We start from the raw sequence: 20064 nt of genomic DNA, 5'->3' as shown, positions 1-20064 counted from the left end.
GCTATTGGTCTAGGAAAAAAAGGCACAATCTCACATAGTAAAAATATTTGATGGATGAAAGTGTAACCAACATAATCTGCAGCCTGACTTAGGAATGGTCTTAGAAAGCACAAAACCAAATTTGCCACAAAGATCTTCAGGTATGAACCAAATGATAATAAGTTCTAACTCTTGTCTTATTAAGCCAAAAGGAGTTGAAGAGTCAAAAAATAAAGGGACAAGATCATCTACTCAGTAAATAATGGCTTCAAAATGTACTCAACTCTTTCTCAGGTAGGTTGCCATTATAACCACCTGTGTGATAATGACTTGCGCTACTGAATGGCTAATGGGACCTAGCAATAATCTGATGAGATGCTCTGATGGGCACAGGAATTATTATGGGATTATTTCAAGTACCTAATTACGTAATGCCATTTTATACTCCCTCAAATATGAGAAATATCTGCCTGGGTCTGGCAGATCCTGGCGGATGGAGACTACGAGAGATCTGTGACAAATGAAGACTAGGCAGGGTATCTTACGGCAATTAGAACAACACTATACCTGCAAATAAATTATATCCCAGTTTCTCTAAAGGTTAAAAGCTTCAGATACTTCCCCTTCTGTAGCACAAAATTAATAAAGGAAATTGTCAAACTCTCTTCCTATTAAAAAAACAGTTATTGAAATCTTTTATTGTTACATTGAAAGAAAATGAGTTTCCAGCACTTTACAAACTTCTGCTGATGCTCTTGTTTACTGACACATTGGAAAGCAATGGGCTGGGGATTACAAAACAGGTGAGAAACAACCAGATGGCAGTACCAGGATGCATGTTACAGTAATAGTTACAAACTGTAGCGACTCCTGAATGGACAGAAAGCAGGAGGTGACTTTGCTGTCACCAGGCCAGAACAACATGCTCTGTGTGATCTCAGACAAGTTGTATTCACACCCCTTAGGAACAAAAATAGTTAAAAATGAATGAGAAATTTAGGAACTCATTTTCTCCATTCTACCATATATAGAACATAAACAGATTCTGGTAATGAAGTAGTAGTCTGCAATATGATCTGTATTCTACCAGGAAAGAATTCATGAAGTTCCTGAAGAAATATGCAGTCATAGGACCAGAAGTCGTATGTCCACTAGTTACTTCTAAGTTACGTCAAAACAGACTGAAAACTTTCAGTCCAAAAGTCAGCAAAAATACCAAAAAAAAATGCAATGATTAGGTAGGTGGTATATAAAAAACAACATATAGCTAATATTATTAAAATATTTACACAGAATTATCCACTACCGAACATCACATTATATTACTCCACCAGGGTCCAGACCTACTGCTCCTGCACAAATCAGAAATTACAGACACATTGTCAGTTAAGTGAATCACAACGGAATTAAGAACCAACAAAGATGGCAAGATCATCATGACATTACTCTGACACGTTTGAATGTTACAATTTTTACTTCAATTATAACCAGTCTATTCATTACCATTGGGATACATGGATCAGAAAGAAAACCTGAGATTTTGGCTGGATTTGTAGAACTATGCAGATCTGCAGCCAGTGAAACAGACTTGTACTCCTACAGTGCACTCCTCATTTTTCAGATTACATCTCTATTAAAATGAGTCTGCTGGAATTATGCTGGAGATAAATTAATACAGTTATATAAAAGATATTATGTAATTCCAATAAATTAAAATGGAAAATGGTACTTTAAAGTTTTAGATAAAAGTTACCATGTTCTGGTCACATGAGATTCCTTGCACACAACTGCATTCATTTTTAAATTATAAATTTTATTTATCTAAAGAGACAACCATGCGTTCGGCTAAAAAGAAAATGAAGTGGGTATTAGTGGGAAAGGTAGTTGTGACAAACTGAGGAAATATTTGGGTCACACTGAAATACATTTTTCTATTCAAACCATCAGTCTTTAACCTTCATGTTGGGCTAATGATGTTGAAAACCAATCCGTTTTTCAAATGCAAACATCTGCCAGGAAGTGATCCAACCTGAAAAAGGGTTCACAGTGTGAATGCCATTGAAATTTCTTATCAGACTTCAATGGCCAACAGTCTCAACCATCTATTAATACAAAAAAGCCAAGAGACAAAACAAATAGGCAGGCTGAGAATCCATGATCTAAAAATGCAGCCAAAGAACGGGACAGGAAGTTTTCGAAGAATAAAACTCTTATATAAGAGTTAGATGATAAACAATAAATTAATGAAGTTTCATTTGCAGTATACTACATCTTTTCCTCTTCTATACATATTCTAAGATTATATGCTTGCATAATCTCATTTATAAAGCTCTCTATAATCCCCATGGAGATGTATACGTTTATTTCACTCTTGACAAAAAAAACAAACAACTTTCCCATGCAGCATGAATATGTAAACTCATGAAGAGACACGAAAGTCTCTTCAAAAATTCTTCAATCCAGCCTTACAGTGACTTTGAAAACTCACCCAACATGTTTTGAATGCAAATTCAAAAACGTAATGAATTAAAAGACTTAGTGAAATAATTAAAAAAAATAGAAACAAAATCCCTCAAAAAATTATAATAAATAAATAAAAGAAAAAAAACACCGAATATTCTAAGCCTGAGCTCATAACAGTTTTATATTATAGCTCTGAGACAACAGCATCACACAGGTGGAAATACGGGTTTGAGGACCACTGAACATTAAATTTTTTCCAATATATCACAATTATAGGAACATCTGTGCTAAGTAACTTCATACCAAACTAATGTGAAAACTCAAGATGTGTTCAAAAGCTCATTCTCATTTCTATAAGGTGCAACTAAGTCCAGGACTGCTGTCTAAAAATAGGGGCTAACACTAAAATATGCTGCAGTAATTAACATCTTTCTGCAACACCCCAATTCCCTATTATTGTTGTAACAAAGTCTCATGATATTTGCAGCTAGAACTAAAACAACCAATTATGATTTTTAGATGACTTGTATTTATTCAAAGAAGTTCTATTCTCTTCAAAATGGAAGTGAGGCATAAAATAGCTTTCTCTTACCACAAAAAATGTTCATTTCAATAGTGTGTGGAAAAGGTATGATACTGAGAGTGCAAAGGTAGAGATTTAAAAAGCAAAGAACAGAAAAATGTTTAGAGCATAAGAAGAGAGAAAGGACAGAAAACACACGTAAAAACAAGAAGGGACAAAATAAATATTGCAAAAATAAAATAGAGAAGGAGCAAAGGTGAAGGCATAAATTAAAGGGAAAAGACACCATCTGCTTCTGGTTAAAAGCTCCCCATCCTTCAGACCACAGGACTAAATCCTTCTTCCTCCATACCTTGTTTATAATACATGATAGATGCTGACTACAATTTCTAGAGAATATAGTATCCTTCTCTTGGTTGCAGGCCCAAAATAATTAGCTTATCTGTTTTTCTTCATTGCAACCCTACAGAAGAATATTTCTTATTGGCAGTTGATTCAAAAGTGCTTGCGATCTTGATGGGATGTGTTATACTGCCTGTTCAGATTCTTAAACTGAGATTAAATCTTAACTATTATAAAAAGGCCCAAAACTGCTCAAACATTTAATCTAACTTCTGAATATAAGTTCCAAATTCTTACATCAACAACTTGTGATATACTTATTCTGCTGATAAAAGCGATGATGGAAAAGCTCATGTTGCCACCATTCAAGTTTAAGTTACCCCCAGTCTTCTTGTCTGGCACTTTTCCAGCCGTAAACTGGGACAAATTTGTGGATGCTCTGTCAGAGAGATGCACAATCCAAGATAATTTGTAATTCTTTACATTTACTCTTTCCCATGGTCCTTTATAGATATGCCATAGCCAATCACGAATACTACCTGATATTACAAGTGTACAGACTGAGACTCAGGATTCTAAAGCCGAGTCTGACCTCACCGAGGTCCTTCTCAAATAGAGGAATTAAGCAAAGGTTTACTTTTGTGAAGAAGAAGCTAAGGGAAGCTTATTTTGCAGCTTTCAGTTATCCACAGAAAATCCTGGTATAGCAGTGAAAAAGCCACATAAGTTACTGGACAGAATAATACCCCACAGATAGATGCCCAGAACAGAATTCATGAATATTTTGGTATCCAGGAAGGACACTATTTTAAGACAGCATTCATTTCATATTGTTCACATAATTTGTGATTAAAAATCACAGGAATAGCAAAAATTAAAGCTAGAAACCTTGCTATGTCATGGGCTGATGGGGGCCTGGTACATCTGATATTTAAATTTAAAATTATTAGCATTAGACAGTTGATACTTAGATTTCCATTAAAATATTGCAGTGTTTCCCTCAAATTAATTTTCATATCTTTAAGTCAATGATCTAGACAGAGATAAAAACAATTTTATCAGCTTATTTGCAACAGATGGCTAGAATGCCTCTTATTATCTACATAAATAATAAAAACCCCTCATATTGAGTCAAGAAGGTGAGACTGCAACATTGGTTCGAGTCCATAGAAACTTTGCCAGTGAAATTTTTGGGAAAAGTAGTAGTTGCTTTCTTAATTTGAGTTGATACAGATGTCCTAGAGAACTTGCCTCAGATTCTGCCCACTGCTGTTATTCTACTGCAAGCCTGTCATGGAACTAAAGGAAATCACAGCAATGCACTCTGCTGCAAAGATAAACGACATTTTTATCTAGTGACTGTAATTCTCTTTTACCAGCAGTGTTTGGCAGCCACAGAGCAAACCAGATCAGGAAATTCATTCAGGTTGAAATTTAACCCTCCCTGTCCTTTCAGTTATCTTCTGTTGATTCAATTCCTTTATCCAGATTGCCTTAGAAACACTACCACTAACACAAGGGAATGGAGGGAGAAGATGAAGCTTACCTCCACAGAAAGACTATAATGCTCCACTTCAGTGACAAAAGAATATGATCATGAAAACAGCCTCAGAGTATATCCATAATGCCCAGAAAGTTTTGCTTAGAATTTCAAGTAATCAGCTTTCCACAATCAACTAGAGGCAAATTTTTTGTTATGAATCTACTCCCTAAGTTATACTCATTAAGCAGCATACATGGTAAACAAACAAAACCAGTATTCCAGTAAGTCAACTAGCCAGTCAATTTTATGCCCCTGATGCTTCACGAGGCATCTTCAAATAAGTGACTTAATATTAAACATTAACCCCTCCTCCTGAATATCTGAAAGAACCTGGTCAGAGAGTATTGCACTCTGACAAAAAGGGAAACTATAAATGAATCCAGAATCCTCCAATTCAGGCTGAGGATTCTGACAAGTATACTAAGAATGGAAGAAATAAGCAGTATAACACAACTTCATTGTACACTAGTTTTCTTAAATTTAACCCCTTGTTCTTATCAGCTAAATCGGGCTCAAGTAAGTATACTGAACAATAGGTTTCACGACCACATTGGAAGAGGACAGTTTAATGGAAACTGAAAATGAGGTGACTGCTTTTGATCTCTAGGGAAGAAAGTTCTCTGGCCTCAAATCTTTTAGGGCAGGGGAAAAAATAAAAACTAAAAATTAGCAAAACTATCATCTGGTAGAACCACACAGCACAAATATCTACAATGAAACTTCAGTAAGCTCTACAATGTACTAATACAGAATATATCTTGATTAATCTTATCATGAAAGACTGACTGTTATTAATCAATACTTCTTAAGTGTGTTTGGCTATCTATGTCTCCTTACTCGTCTTCTTACTGCAGGAGAGTATAACAGAACTTCTAAATCTTCAGAGAGGCTGAGAAAGGAAAAATGTAATCAGGTTGATTCATTATTAAATAAAATATTCTGCGCATAAATAGTTCAAAATACTTTATCATGTTTCATTTTTAACAATTTATCTAGATAAATCACCTAGTTAGCAGGAGGCTATCAACCTAAATACACCTTTCCCTCCTTTTGTCTCAGCCTCTCAGACTTTAAAAGTTTTATTATGCTCTCCTGCAATAAACCAATAGAATTGACTCAGAATACTTGCTACAGAGTTAGCAAGTTTTAGAAAAGTTAAGGATAGAGAGTATTCCCTGTATGTTGTGCTTGAAACTTGATATTTACAATTACAGTTTATTCAATGCACACCCCAATACAGAGAACAAAAAAAAATATTCTGAGCAGTACCAGACACTGCTGAGCCATCTTAAATACCCCTCACACATAGCTGTGACCTTTATGGAATAAACTAAGAATTCATAACTGTAAGATACTAAGAAAACTCTACAAGAGTAGGAAACACTTCACAGCATTTAATAGAAGACAAACATCACAGAATGGTTGAGGTCAGAAGAGACCTCCATATCTTGTCAGAGCTAGCAATCAAAATAAATACTTTCAATCTGTTTCTTCCTGTAATCCCCAGAAAGCCAAACAGCCTTCCAGGATTCATGGTTTCAGGTACGTACATTCAACAACTTGCTACTTTTTCCTCGAAGTCCTCATTCTTTTAGATAATTTTCTTGTGGCCTGTATTCTGTCCTCCTGTCAGTTATGTCAAATTCTGAGCACTTTAATTTGAGCAATACTTCAATAATTAATCCTAAACGTATAAACTTGAGACATGCTTTTCATAAGTATTAGTTTATAAAGAACTCTGTTCTGACTGAAGTCCACGATCAATCTGAACTCGCCATTTTTTACTAATCTTAATTGAACGCCAAAAAAGTTGTGACCTGAAACTGTCTGAAAAAAAGTTGAGCAGCCCCAAGACTCATTGTTTCTTCGCAAGACTGGAGTCCCAGCTCCACTTTGCTCTCTACAATGACCAAGCCAGCTATTTGTAGAAGACACCCTCCCAGAATGAACATACATTTGACGGTGGATCTGTAACACCAGGACAGCTGAAGCAGTCGCTATCTCCCGTGATCCTCATCTCCTTGCAGAAACAGGTATGGCTTAATAAATTGAAAAATCAGTTTCTGAGTTTCTAGACTGCAACTCAACACCTTCACAGAAACTAAGAGCACCTGTATTTTAAGCATCCTCATAGATTAGGCTGAAAGTTGTTATGCTTCAGAAGTTGTTTGCAAAGGACAGTCCTAGCAGCTTCTGCAACAACAGCAGGTCAAAACATTTAAACTGGGATGTTTAAATGTAGTGTTATCTTAAATGCAGTGTTAAATGCTTACACAGCAGTGTTATCTGCCATCAAAAATGTCACTTCCCAGAAAACTTGAATTGTTCTCAGTTGGTTCTGAGCAGGCATTTTCTCTCAGAAAATGAGCGTTTTGCTTGTGTTCTAGTTAATGCATGTTAAACCTGAATACAGTTCCCATGGAAAAAGGCTATTCCAAAACTGCTATTCACATGTAACTACTTCAAAACCACCCTCTAAATGTTTCAAAACAAACAGGATAAATCAAGGGCATTCTTCCTTCCAGTGTTTGTGATCAGAACAAAATATTCTGTCCTTCAAAGAAGATAAAAATAGTAATATAAACCTAACTATTCTTGGTTAATGGGTAATTCAATTGAAGTTTTGCAGCAATTTAAAGCATATTGTTCAAAAAAGCATTTTTCTCCATAACTGGCAAGTATCCCAAATTTTCTTTAGGTTTCTAGATGCACAAGAAATCAGTTCAGAACAATACACCATTACTTGCTGGGAATTAGCTCAATTTGAACAAACGCAGCATATGTTTCTCAAGAAGCAAGGTAAATTTTAGTGAATAAAAATGCAAATACGCATTTTAACAGCCTTGAATTTATTAATCTGATAGGTTTAATTTCCATTTTCCTGCATCAGCTTTATTTATAGTGTCATGCCCTATAAATATGCTGTTATTTTCTATAGTCAAGCACCCTCTTAACAAACCTTCTCATTAATATGTAAATTTAAAGTCAATCGGTCTTCTCCCTGACAGTGCCATGAATTCCTAGTGCACTATATAATCGGCTTTGACTTGGCATCCACTATTTATCATCAAAGATGTCAGTTAGAAAAATTATGGAAAATGCACTGCAATTGATATGATTGCAATCTACTTTGTCAACAGTTAATTGTTCCTCAAATCATACATTTACATATAAACAGCCTAAATACTGATCCATAATGATGCAAATAAACTAAATTAAAAATCTCTTCTACTGCACAAGATGCCCTGTTGTATGATGAGTTCATTTAAGAAGCTATTGACAATGGCATGTATTTCAACTAGCTCCAGAAAAAAAAAAATTCTGCTAATTTAATTGCTGAGTAGGTAGTCTAAATTTTGCCCTGAGATTCCTGAAAGTGGAAACAAAATGTTATTAATACTTTATATTAATACTTTGTCCCTGCCCATAGCAGGGGGGTTGGAACTTGATGATCTTAAGGTCTTTTCCAACCCTAACTTTCTATGATTCTATACCCCTGATGACCAATTTTAGGTTGACACAGGCAGTATTGTTACACAAACCTTTTACATTCCTAGAGCAAAAGCCACAGCAACAACTGTCATCCATCCGGTTTCAGTGAAAAAAAAAATAAAAATACATTAGAGTCTTAAAGAAACCTAATCCCATCAAGACCGCCAACCTCTCAGTTCAAGACAGGTCATTCTCCACTTCTACTCTTCCTTTCTACTGGTCCAGTCACTGACTAGAACTGGCTTTCAGCGATTGTGAAACTGTAGCTTTAGGTAAACCAAATTATCAATTTTGATTCTTTATAAAGGTCAGAAAGAAGAGCTCAAGTTACTTTCTTTCAATAAACAACATGTAACAAACACTGACTCAAGGATGTTAAGAAAACCTAGTAATTAAGTTTCTCTATCTAAACCCACTTATTATATATTTTACAATCTGTATGTAATACATGACAGGTTACAGACTGGAAGGAGATTCTCATGTTCTGAAATGAAGTGGATGCCTCCTGCTAATGAAGCCTCAGAGAGGTAAAACTTATGCAGTTAATACCTATTTTAACTGAAATCTGTATAAAAAAGCATCTTGAAAGTCTAAGTATCCAACAAATAATTCAGAAATGCAAGCACACAATTGTAATTTAAAACTCACAAACTTACCTTCCATGGGCTTACAAACTGTGTACGCGCATATCGAGTTAACATGTGGATTATAACAACTTGACCCCACTCTTCCACATCAACCAACAAGTTACAGAGCTTTCTGTAGTTCTTGTGAATCAGATCTATTCTATCTGGACACACTTCCTCAAATGCCATTACAACGCTCCCAGCCACCAGCTAGAAAACAAAATATAAATAGTCAGTGTTCCTTCTACAGTTCATTCACAAGTAAGAATCAGAATACTAGCAATTCTTAGCAATTTCAAATTGTTTCTATTCAGTGAAAACAAACAACAAGAAACCTGAGCCTAGATAAATGGTATCTTACTTAAAACAGAATAGGAGTGAGTTTATTAGAACAGAGAAAACATTTGCTGTTTCTATTACACACATAAATCTTAGCTCCCAGTCCTGAAGACACAGTGCAATGTAAGCATAATTTTTTTTCTTTCAGTTATAGTTTCCAAATAAATTTTATCAGACAACTTGCAATTAACTCAGAAGTAACAGGATACAACAAGAATTATAATACAGTGGTATGTCCAACAAGGTCTATTGGGATTCTCTTATCAACACTGGCATGATCAAACTGAAGAGGAGGCAAGTGAAGTTTCCCAGCACTAGTGGAATGCAAACTTCTCTCTCAATACAGCCAAATCAACTGTCATATGAAATTTTATCTTTAGGGTTTCATGAACACACTTCAGAGGAAAATAAATCAATAAATAAAAAATGCATAAACCCAAGCAATACAATGAAAATATATTAATACTTTTCCTCAAAACACACAATCAGAATTTCTGCATGTTGTTCAGCATTTACCTACCAGTTCCAAAATTACAAAAATGGATCATTTATGCTCTCCTACATTCTCCTGCAATTTTTTGTCTCTATGAGAAATAAATAAATATACACAAAGATACTCATACTATGACTTTATAAAACCAGCTTTGTTTTCAAGAGAAAATTAAATAGATTCTCAACATTATAACAACTCAAGACTTACTAAAACCTTTTGATACAGTATTTTCTTTTATAAATAAAAGAAATATATATTGAGGTTACTGTTAAAATTCTGGCAGCAGGTTACTTTGTGGGAAAATCTCAAAAGCTGACCATGCCTTGTGAGGGTATGTCATTGTGTGACTGGAATTATTGTTCCTTCTCTTTTAATTGCTTTAATTAAGATTTGTTTTGTTGCAGAATACACGTTAAGTCAAATAACTGAAACAATGACACTTTATATGAAGCAGCTGATATGTATGCAGTTAGCATGCATGCAGTATAGCCTTCTGGCAGCAAATTAATATCATATTCTATCTGAGCACTGGAGATCTGCGTTTCAACCTCTAAAATTTCCCCAATGACTTAAAGTAAGCAATTAAATAGGAGTGCAGTTTATTGAAATGGTACTTTTTGAGAAATATTAAATACAATGATATTCATGTTACATTTTTCTCCCTGTATTTGGCTGACATTTGGTTTATTAGTATGCAACCAACATTACAATTGAAAGAAAACAGCTCAGAATACAGTCTTGCTATTATGCTAAACAAGTTTCAGGCTCTGTGGGGATTTTATGAATTACCAATAAGAATAAACGTGAAGTTGCATTTATTGTCTCCAGCCCTGTCCACATACTGGTACCTGCTGGTCCCAGCAAGGATACAACTCATTCCAGGGAGCAAAATTTGATTATTTGATAGAGCTAAATAAAACACAGTCTGCATCTAAAATAATTTACCATTTTTTGTGTATCCCAAAAGCAATAGCTCTTTTTTTTCATCTTCTACTAACTTTCTTCTTAATAACATGCTGCAATAAACCATTCTGCAATTCAGAACTGCTGCAAAACTGCTTAGGTATAGTTCAAGGCTCAGCAGAAGACAGTGGTTAACTCCAGGCAAATTGCTATCAGTCCTGAGTAGGTATCCCATTAGGCTAGATAAGCTGAGGGTGAAAGAGAAGAGTGCAAGAGTTCTATGTCAGAACTCTCTTGCAGCAAAACAATTTTATCAGAAGGCAAATCTCTGTACTACCGGTTTAAGGCCAGCTTGCAGAGGACAGTGTGACAGACCTGAGGTTTTGTAAGAAAAGGATGACACTTTCAAACTACAGAGACTTTTTTCAGATAACTGTCCCATAAACTTCTTTGAGGATATTCTACTCTTTAACACTGCAAGGCAGTACAGAGTCTCTTGATGGGTTTGACATACAAGAGGAGAAAAGGGGAAAGGGAAAGAGAAGAAGTGAGGGTGGAGAGAGATCAATACATGACTACAAGAACAGTCACAACTTAATATTTAAAAATACCCTTCAGTTGTGAAGGATGACATGAATTACACTGTCTGACTGTAGTTCTGGAGTGGATACCCATGCCTTTTACTGCTACTCATACTGTATGCATATTTTTCTGTGTCTCTTTCATTTGGATATGATATAGTTTGAAAGCTGAGATAAAATAATGCATATAACACTAGTTTAGATCTTTCAAAACTGAGCAGATATCCTGTGAATAGCACTGGCTTTTTAAAAGTTCCGTTACTATGAGTAAAACCAAATCTAATGCAAAAAAATACTATAAAACAGGAATTCTGAGTAATTACTTATTTCTATATACATCGGTCACCGATTCAGATTTAGAATGAAAATGATGTCACTTGTGAATGCTTAAAAGACATTAATATAAATTTGAACACAAAACCTATGAAATACAAGAGGTGCACTGAACAAGCATTTTATTCCTGTGGCAAGTCCCTAGATTTGCAAGTTAATGCAAGAAATGCCATGCATCACGAGACTGTTTAACATCACATCTCTCTTCCCCATTACTGCATTTTCAAAAATTAGGCTTTTCATTTGAAAGGGGTGGAAAAAAAAAAGTAAGGAAGAATGCACTGGTAACTAGAGGATTTACCTGAGAAAATTTCCTAATACTTTCTTAATCAGAGATTATTTTCTAGTTGACACTGCTTCCCCTATAGTATGATCATACTATACATCTAAACATCAGAGGAACAGCTAATAATCTTTCTTTATTGAATACTCAACATTCCATAAAAATATTCAGAATTAAAACAAAATGATCCAATCAGAATATAAAACCAAAAAGTATCGGTTTCCAAAAAACAGTCAGTTAATTTCCATCTCCCTGTGTCAATAGTAGCTTTTTGTATTAGGAGAAAACATAAATCATTCCAACAAAATTCGCAATGAGCTCATCAAATTCAAATGCTGCTTTCCATTTATGTATTTTTTATATTAAAGCAATAAACATGGTTCATTTGTCTTCCACTGGTTGCCACGTTTTTCTGTGCTGTTGCTATGAACTTCAGCCATTAGCTGTGCTCCAAGGTAAACTGTATGAACCATCAACAAAAGTGACACCCAATCTATGGAGTTCATATTTTCTCCAGATTATCTATGCTAGTTGACAAGCTGGTAATGAAAAAAATCACACTAAGCAAATGGTTCCTCTAATAACAATAAATTTTCTATAAAATTATGAAGGGTACAAAACGTTTCCTTGCATCTATTTTGTCATGAATTCTAATTAACGCTGCAAAAACCTGAGAGTGCTGGGTCATCACAAGAAGTGCGTCGAGGTTTGATTGATAATACAGTGCAAGTTGGCCTATGCTGCCAAGATTCTTCTCTCTCAAATTAATGGCCACCCTACCTGCCCTAATCATACAGCCCAAATGATATTCCCCTTCTTATTTCAATTTTCTGGAGGCAAGGAAACTGGAAAAGATCAGTCATTTATCTTCTAATAGCTGGATAATAGATCTATCACAATAAAACATCTGCACAAACTCGGTAATTTTTTTCCACAAAAGTGAAGCTTTTTACCAACATTAAATCAATAAGTTAAGAAAATACTCTCTTATCCACATATTTGGGTTCCAAGCTCAAATACTGAGTTATTAACAGAAGCTTGCTGTTAAAAAAGTAGAAGCTTAGCTTTCTTTTCCCATTATCCCCAAATTCACTGCTTTTGTAAAGATCAAGATCTTCATTGCAAAGCTATCAACAATTCCTGGGATCATTTTTTAATCTAAGGGGTCTCACTTGGCAGTCCGCAAAAGAAATCTCAGTACTCACACATTTGTGTAAAGACTTTTGACACCCAAACCAGAATTAATTCTAAGTTGCATCTGTTATATTTAGAAGTAAATTATCACACCAGAAGAGAATAATAAATTTATTTAGATATTAGAGGTAGTTCAATGTGATTAAGATACTCTCAAAAGAAAAAATATTATTTAGGCAGAGGCTAAAGGAAAATTTAGCTTTTAGAAAAAAGTGTAAATCTTAATTAGCACTAAAGAAATTCTATACAGTAACCTAATCATCAGGCTTGTTAAATTAATCGAAAAATAGCATAACAGTGAAGTGATACAGAATCAACTGAAAAGAAAAAGTGGACTAGTTTCCTCTAAAATACCCAATTACACCTTCACACATGACTATGCAACTAGCTATAAGGCTTTCAGAAAAAAAATCATTTTAGCGTAAGATATATACATGCTTTTATCTTCTTTTCTACCTAAAATCATGTCAGCTGCTGAACTATCTAGAATTACTTCAAAAATAAAAGGAGCAGGCATTCATGCTCTGGGACCTGCTTATCAAAGTCTGAGGTACTTTTTTTCTGTAAAGCAATGGTAAAAACATAGCAGATTCTTAAGCCTTTATAATAAAAATACTTTAAAACATCTTCTCTGTTTAAAAATAAAATACACTGGCACAAAAATCAGACTTCGTTGATACATTCCAATTCCCAGTTAGCTACCCTTGAGATATGTTAACGATGGTATGCACTTGATAATTTTGCATCTTAGATTAACTGAGAGCTTGGCTTTTAATTGAATCTTCGTGTTAAGTCACTTAAGGAGTAGAGTGATCTTTCATTTATCTTACCAGAAATGTTAATGAAGTGCTGGGTTAAGGTTAGATCTCATCTTCTTTTAAGTTTTGCTTACCTCAGCTTACACTAAAATTTACTACTGATTGAGACCTAAAAAATGAATATATTTTGTTCATTCTGATTAAACGGCTTCATTTTACTGTAGTAAAATTATCATCCAGGCAGTTTCTTGCTATTTCAAATGTAAAATTACCCTAATTTAAATACATTGTGCCTTTTCTTTAAAACATAAACTGCATTAATAATCCACAATACCATGTCTTCCCTGAAAAAAATAAAAAAGAAACCAAAAACTAGTTGACATAAATTTAAAGGCATCTGCATTTAGTAGTCATCCTGTTTCACCTTAATGTAGAGATTATGCCAAAGTTTCAAAAACCCTGCTTGAGGTTAAACAGAGAAAATAAATTACGAGTAAAAATTTACTTTTCATTACAGCTAAAACTCAAGCATCACTTGGAGAACATTCAACTGTCCTATACATCATTAATATTCATAATTGCAGTCTTCCTCCAAACATGTTTAAAACAAATGGAAGAAAAAACCACAAACACAACCATCACCACCAAAAAAAAAATCCCCCAAAAAACCAAAAGCCCCCACCATCCAAACCCAACCAACCGAAACACAAAATTTACAAACAAAAAAGTTGAATGGTGGATTTCCCCACACTCAGTTAATATATACAATGTGTTATGGCTTGTCTAGGGATTATTAGCCATAATAACAATAATAACATAGAAATGCTAGAAGTAACCTGACACTTCCATCAAGGGAAAGCAAGGTGGAGAATCACTGGTGCTCAACAACTCCCAATGTCACTGCAATCTCTCACATTCTGGTAAGGACACTATATAAGGAAAGTATCATCCCTTCCCCAACAAATGGATCTGCTGACATAAGATTAAAATACCAGCTCATGATAACTAATGCTGACGTAACGAAACAGCCTCTGTGCATTTAAATTGAAGGAATCCAGAGATTAGTGTCAAGTAAATGCTTGTGGTCCGAGTCTCACCCTAGAAATTCCAGGCCATTTCACTATCAAAACAGCCAACAGAGGGTGCGAAAAAAACAATCAAACACAGGCACTTCATGAGGGTATGACAAAATGCTGCTGTTTTACAGCTCAGGCCCATTTCTAGAATTCCTGTGACAACAAACTCAACTTTCTTTACAAAGACTGCAAAATATATTGCAAAAGCCTTTGTTCTTATGTATGCAAAGCATCTTTTTCTTTTCTGCAAAGCGCATAAAATTGAGCTTCCCTTACAGAATACAGAATGGTGGTTCAAATTAATATGACTTTTGCAAGAGGAGTTTAAATAAGATTTAAAAAGTAGGCAGCTCAAGGTTGTACAGCCTAGATGTGCAAACACATGTACATAAGGACCACCCCCTTAAGCAACTGCATCTGCTCCAATTTTAAAAGCTAAAAGTAGCTACAAATGGTACTGTATTCCCTGTGCTATGAGAAAATACCTATGTTCTCCATTTAAAAGCAAAGAATAAGTTTATTCAAATTACAGTGTCGTGGTTTAAACCAAGTCCCCCAACTCCCGGAGAGTTAGGAAGGAGAATCCAAAGAATGTAGCCCCCACGGATTGAGATAAGAAGAGTTTAATTGCTAAGGCATAACACAAAACCCCTACTGCCATTTACTACTACAAATAATAATGATACAGCAAACAGCAAGTGAAAAGAATACAACACCCCACCAGCCACCGACCCATAGCTCACTCCACCCTGCCTGGCCGAGCACCGCATGCTCCCTCCTCCATTTTCCTCCAGAGCTCCCCCCTCCAGCTTTCTCTTTCCCAGTATCCATCCTGGGCATCACGTGCTATGGTATGGAATACCTCATTGCCTAGCCTGGGTCAGGTGTCCTGTCTCTCCTTCCTCCCGGACTCCCCTCCTCCACCTGGCTGGAAAAAACCTTGAACAAAAACACCCTCAAAACATGCTCAAACCATGACATTATCCACCCCTTATTCCGTACCATTCACGTCATGCCCAGATCCCACATTTTCAATACACCATCACTCTTAAGTCCACCCCTTGATCATGAGACATCTCTATGTTGCATCTCTGGAATGATGGCCTGAAGTATCTGGGCCCACCAGGCTCAAAATCATTCACTGTCCCCTTCAGCAGTTCTACAGCTTGCTGCTGGGGACTCCATACAGCTGCCTTCCACTTCCAATGCTTCCAAAGCACTGGAGGGGCCCAGTGGATCAGATACCTGGCCATACTGTCCCACATGCCCTGCCACTCGTGACTGTCCAGCCTTGGGGACAGTCTCCTGGTGCTCCTATATCATTGTCTAACCCTAGACAAGACCCAAACCTGACTCTGCTTAACTTTTGGGATCAGACAAAATGATTGTGGATAGAACACACTCTGTGTGTGTGCCACCATGCTGACCCCTATCACAATCAGCAGGCAGGTCCCAAGGGCACCCAAAAGCCATTCATAACCGTCAGAACTCTCAGGTGCTGCTGCTGCACTTGTCACTGGGGCTGATGTAGCTGCCGTGCTTGCCAGCTCTCCCACTATCAGCTTCTCTTCTCCCGAGTCCGGATCTTCCTCCTCTGCCTTGCTGGGAAATGTTGCGTGGTCTCCTGTATCCTGCTGGGGCTCGGCGGGTGACTTCCGGGGAATGTTCTCAGCCGCTGTGGGGTTCGGAACGGTGGCAGGACTCGGTTCCTTCACTGCCTTGCTGGGAAGTGCTGCGTGGTCTCCTGCATCCTGCTGGGGCTCGGTGGGCGCCTTCCGGGGGACACTCTCGGCCGTCGGAGGGTCGGGAACGGCCACGGGACTCACCTCCCCCGCTGCCTGATCCTGCCGCTCAGCTACCGCCCTGCTCCGCTCCTCCCCCGCCTGTTCCTGCTGCTCTGCCGCAGCCGTTTGGCTCCCCGTGCCGCTCTCCCTGGCAGCCTCAGCTGCCGGCAGCTCCCAGGGCCGCTCCTTCCCGGCTTCACGCAGCTCCACGCAGACGACAACGAGGATAAGGACAAGGACGGCGAAGAGCAGCGGGACGGCCTGATACAAGTCCAAGTCCACGGCCACGTCCACCCCCCCCGCTGCCAGAGCCCCACTGTATTACAAGCCTCCGACACAAAGTACAGTGAAACAAAAGCTTTAGCCCAAGCCCCATGATCGACAAACACAAACACATCCAATCCATACACAAAGTACCCGGCAAAATCCCGAAACAGCGAGATCCAGAGAAAAACCTCTAAGAGCCAATAAATCAGCATTGTGACAAGAGACCATAAATCCGCTCAGATCTGTTCCTATCTCAAACCCTCGGGCCCCACGTTGGGCGCCAAAAATGTCGTGGTTTAAACCAAGTCCCCCAACTCCCGGAGAGTTAGGAAGGAGAATCCAAAGAATGTAGCCCCCACGGATTGAGATAAGAACGGTTTAATTGCTAAGGCATAACACAAAACCCCTACTGCCATTTACTACTACAAATAATAATGATACAGCAAACAGCAAGTGAAAAGAATACAACACCCCACCAGCCACCGACCCATAGCTCACTCCACCCTGCCTGGCCGAGCACCGCGTGCTCCCTCCTCCATTTTCCTCCAGAGCTCCCCCTCCAGCTTTCTCTTTCCCAGTATCCATCCTGGGCATCATGTGCTATGGTATGGAATACCTCATTGCCTAGCCTGGGTCAGGTGTCCTGTCTCTTCTTCCTCCCGGCCTCCCCTCCTCCACCTGGCTGGAAAAAACCTTGAACAAAAACACCCTCAAAACATGCTCAAACCATGACATACAGTTACCTGCTAATAAAACATTTATGCACCATGCACTCCCTGTTAGTAAATGTGGATGTTTTCTTGGAACATTGAGCAGAACATGACAAGGCATAACTACATAAGATAAAGCTTTTCTGTGCTACACTGGTTGTCAAAAAACTCTAAAGGATTAAAGAGAGACCTATCCACTTTAGATCACCACAAGGTGTGGAGTCTGGGATGAAAGAGCACATATTAATACTTAGGTTTTATTCAGAGAGTCTTGAAAAGAGATTTGTAGGGTTCCTTTTTGGAATAGTAACTTCTCTTACAATTTTGTGAAAAATCAAAACTTCTGAAGATGAGATGTCTCAGCCCAGGTTGGAATCAGGTCTTGCTAGGGAACAGACCAAGAGGAATCAGGGAGAGGAAAAAGTTGCAGCAGTTAACCATATTATGTCTCAGGGAGGTCCAGAAGACCCAATTCTAGACCATCATTCTTAGCTTCCTGAATGTGCTGACAAAATAGCATATCTTTGACGACTGCTTCAGCTGGTATCTTTATAAATACAGTGTCCATTATCCACTGTCACAGAGGCACTAGAACTGCGGTACACACTAAGCAATAAATGTTAATCCCCTTGCAAATAACTCCAAGTGCCAATATCAGTGTGCAGGGGAAAAAGAAGATCCAAACCGACTCCATTTTTTTTCTCTAGCATTTTGTTAAAGTAAATATGTAAGTTACTAGTTCATAGAATCATAGCCTAGTTAGTGGTTGGATAACTTGCCATTTACCATAAGCAATAGGGACTAAGAAAAAGAATTAAAACATACGGATTGTATTTTCCTGTCATCAGCAATAAAAAGTAACAAGGATAGCTTCTTAGCCCTTTATGCCTCCACAGGTATAAAGAATCTAATCTCACATTCACAGATTGCATGCACACCAAGAACATGAAACGTGAAAAGAAAACACACAAAGAACCACTGGGGGGCAACTCCACAGAAGCACAAAGGCCTCCGACAAATGAGTACAGGTCAAGCTTAGATGCAGTCAGGAGAGCTAACTAACTGATTTACCATCTGCTGAGCCTTTAAGCTCCAGCACTGTCCTTCAGTAACCCTTCAGTGTAAGTTGCAAAATGTATTTTAGAGAACACCCCCCACCATTCAGGTCCTGAACACTTGGACTGTGCTAGAATGAGACACAGTCCTCTGTGTTACAAATACACTTGGCAAAGAAGAGATGAAGCAACATGTAATCTGGCATGTAGAGATATGTTCATTTACCCAAAAAGATTTACATTCACTAAATTAGTAATTTGATCAAGCGAATGTTTTCATTTACAACCCTATTTTCTATCTCGAGTATCTTTGATTCCTTGCTCATTACCCTTCTGATTTAGGAAACTTACTCATATGATGCAGGAATAAAGTGTATGAATATCATGAAACCTCCAAGAGTTCATGTGAAAACCCTGTATCTAGGTAGGGCAGGCAAAATATAACAGGGGTGTTAAATATACTGAAGCTGACCAAGGACATCAGTTTTATTTACCAGATTGGAAGTAGGGATATTTGCAAGCACAAACAAGCACACAGAAGTACCATTGTTTAACAGTTGTACACACTACAAGGCAGACTGACATCAATAGGCATACTGTGCACCATACAGAAGTCATTCATACAGTATCACAAATTGAAATATCTAGCCAATTTTCCAATGAGAAAGTGGGAATGAAAATTTATACACAGACACCAATACATATCATCACATAACTTTCATTTTGAAAATTGAGTTTAAAGAAGTATATATAAAAAACTTGCTAACAAGAACAGATTAATACCCATGACACAAGTAAAATTATCAGTCTAATTAAAGGACATGGTCACTATCACAATCATAGTATAATGCGTAAATATGCAATGATACTTCTAATTAAAATCATACAAAACCACATCAGCATTAGCAAAGTGCAGTATGTACTGCTGAATGACAGCCTCAGGAGTAAACTCTTTAAAGCACATGCATATGCAATAGCGTACTGGTTCTTACCGTACTTCTATCCTTCAATAGCTTTTCTATCACTTCAATTAACATTTCCTTTTGCTCTGGATCAAGACTAGAAGGAAAAAATAAGATTTTTTTTTACTCATTTGGTGAGACATATCCAAAATTAAAAGAGATTATGTCTGTTGACCTTCAGACACAAACTGGGAACCAAGTGCATTGAAAAAAACCACTTCCAGAAAAATCAAAGATTCCAAAGAACTGAATGTAAATGAACTTAATAATAGAATACAATTGAATTGAAGGAGTATAAAATCAAATTATAGCTTGTCTTTATGTTATACCAGTTGTGGGTTCTCTAAGAATTGTAATA

The 20064-nt window shown here is 37.1% G+C and overlaps 1 protein-coding gene across 2 annotated transcripts in view; it reads right to left on the bottom strand.

Annotated features, from left to right (window-relative positions):
* The window catches only part of AP3B1 (adaptor related protein complex 3 subunit beta 1), a 161013-nt gene that overhangs the window by 107044 nt on the left and 33905 nt on the right, over positions 1-20064 (bottom strand). For both annotated transcript variants that reach the window (XM_034073030.1, XM_031042735.2), the window contains exons 6-7: positions 19737-19803; positions 8999-9178 (exon numbers count right to left, since the gene is read on the bottom strand). In XM_034073030.1, the coding sequence (XP_033928921.1) occupies positions 8999-9178; positions 19737-19803 (247 nt within the window). The remainder of the gene's footprint in view (positions 1-8998; positions 9179-19736; positions 19804-20064) is intronic.

The sequence above is a fragment of the Melopsittacus undulatus genome, chromosome Z (genome assembly GCF_012275295.1).
Source record: "Melopsittacus undulatus isolate bMelUnd1 chromosome Z, bMelUnd1.mat.Z, whole genome shotgun sequence".
Taxonomy (NCBI): Eukaryota; Metazoa; Chordata; class Aves; order Psittaciformes; family Psittaculidae; genus Melopsittacus; species Melopsittacus undulatus.
The sequence above is the reverse complement of the archived record's forward strand: the minus strand, read 5'-3'. Positions and strand labels throughout refer to the sequence as shown.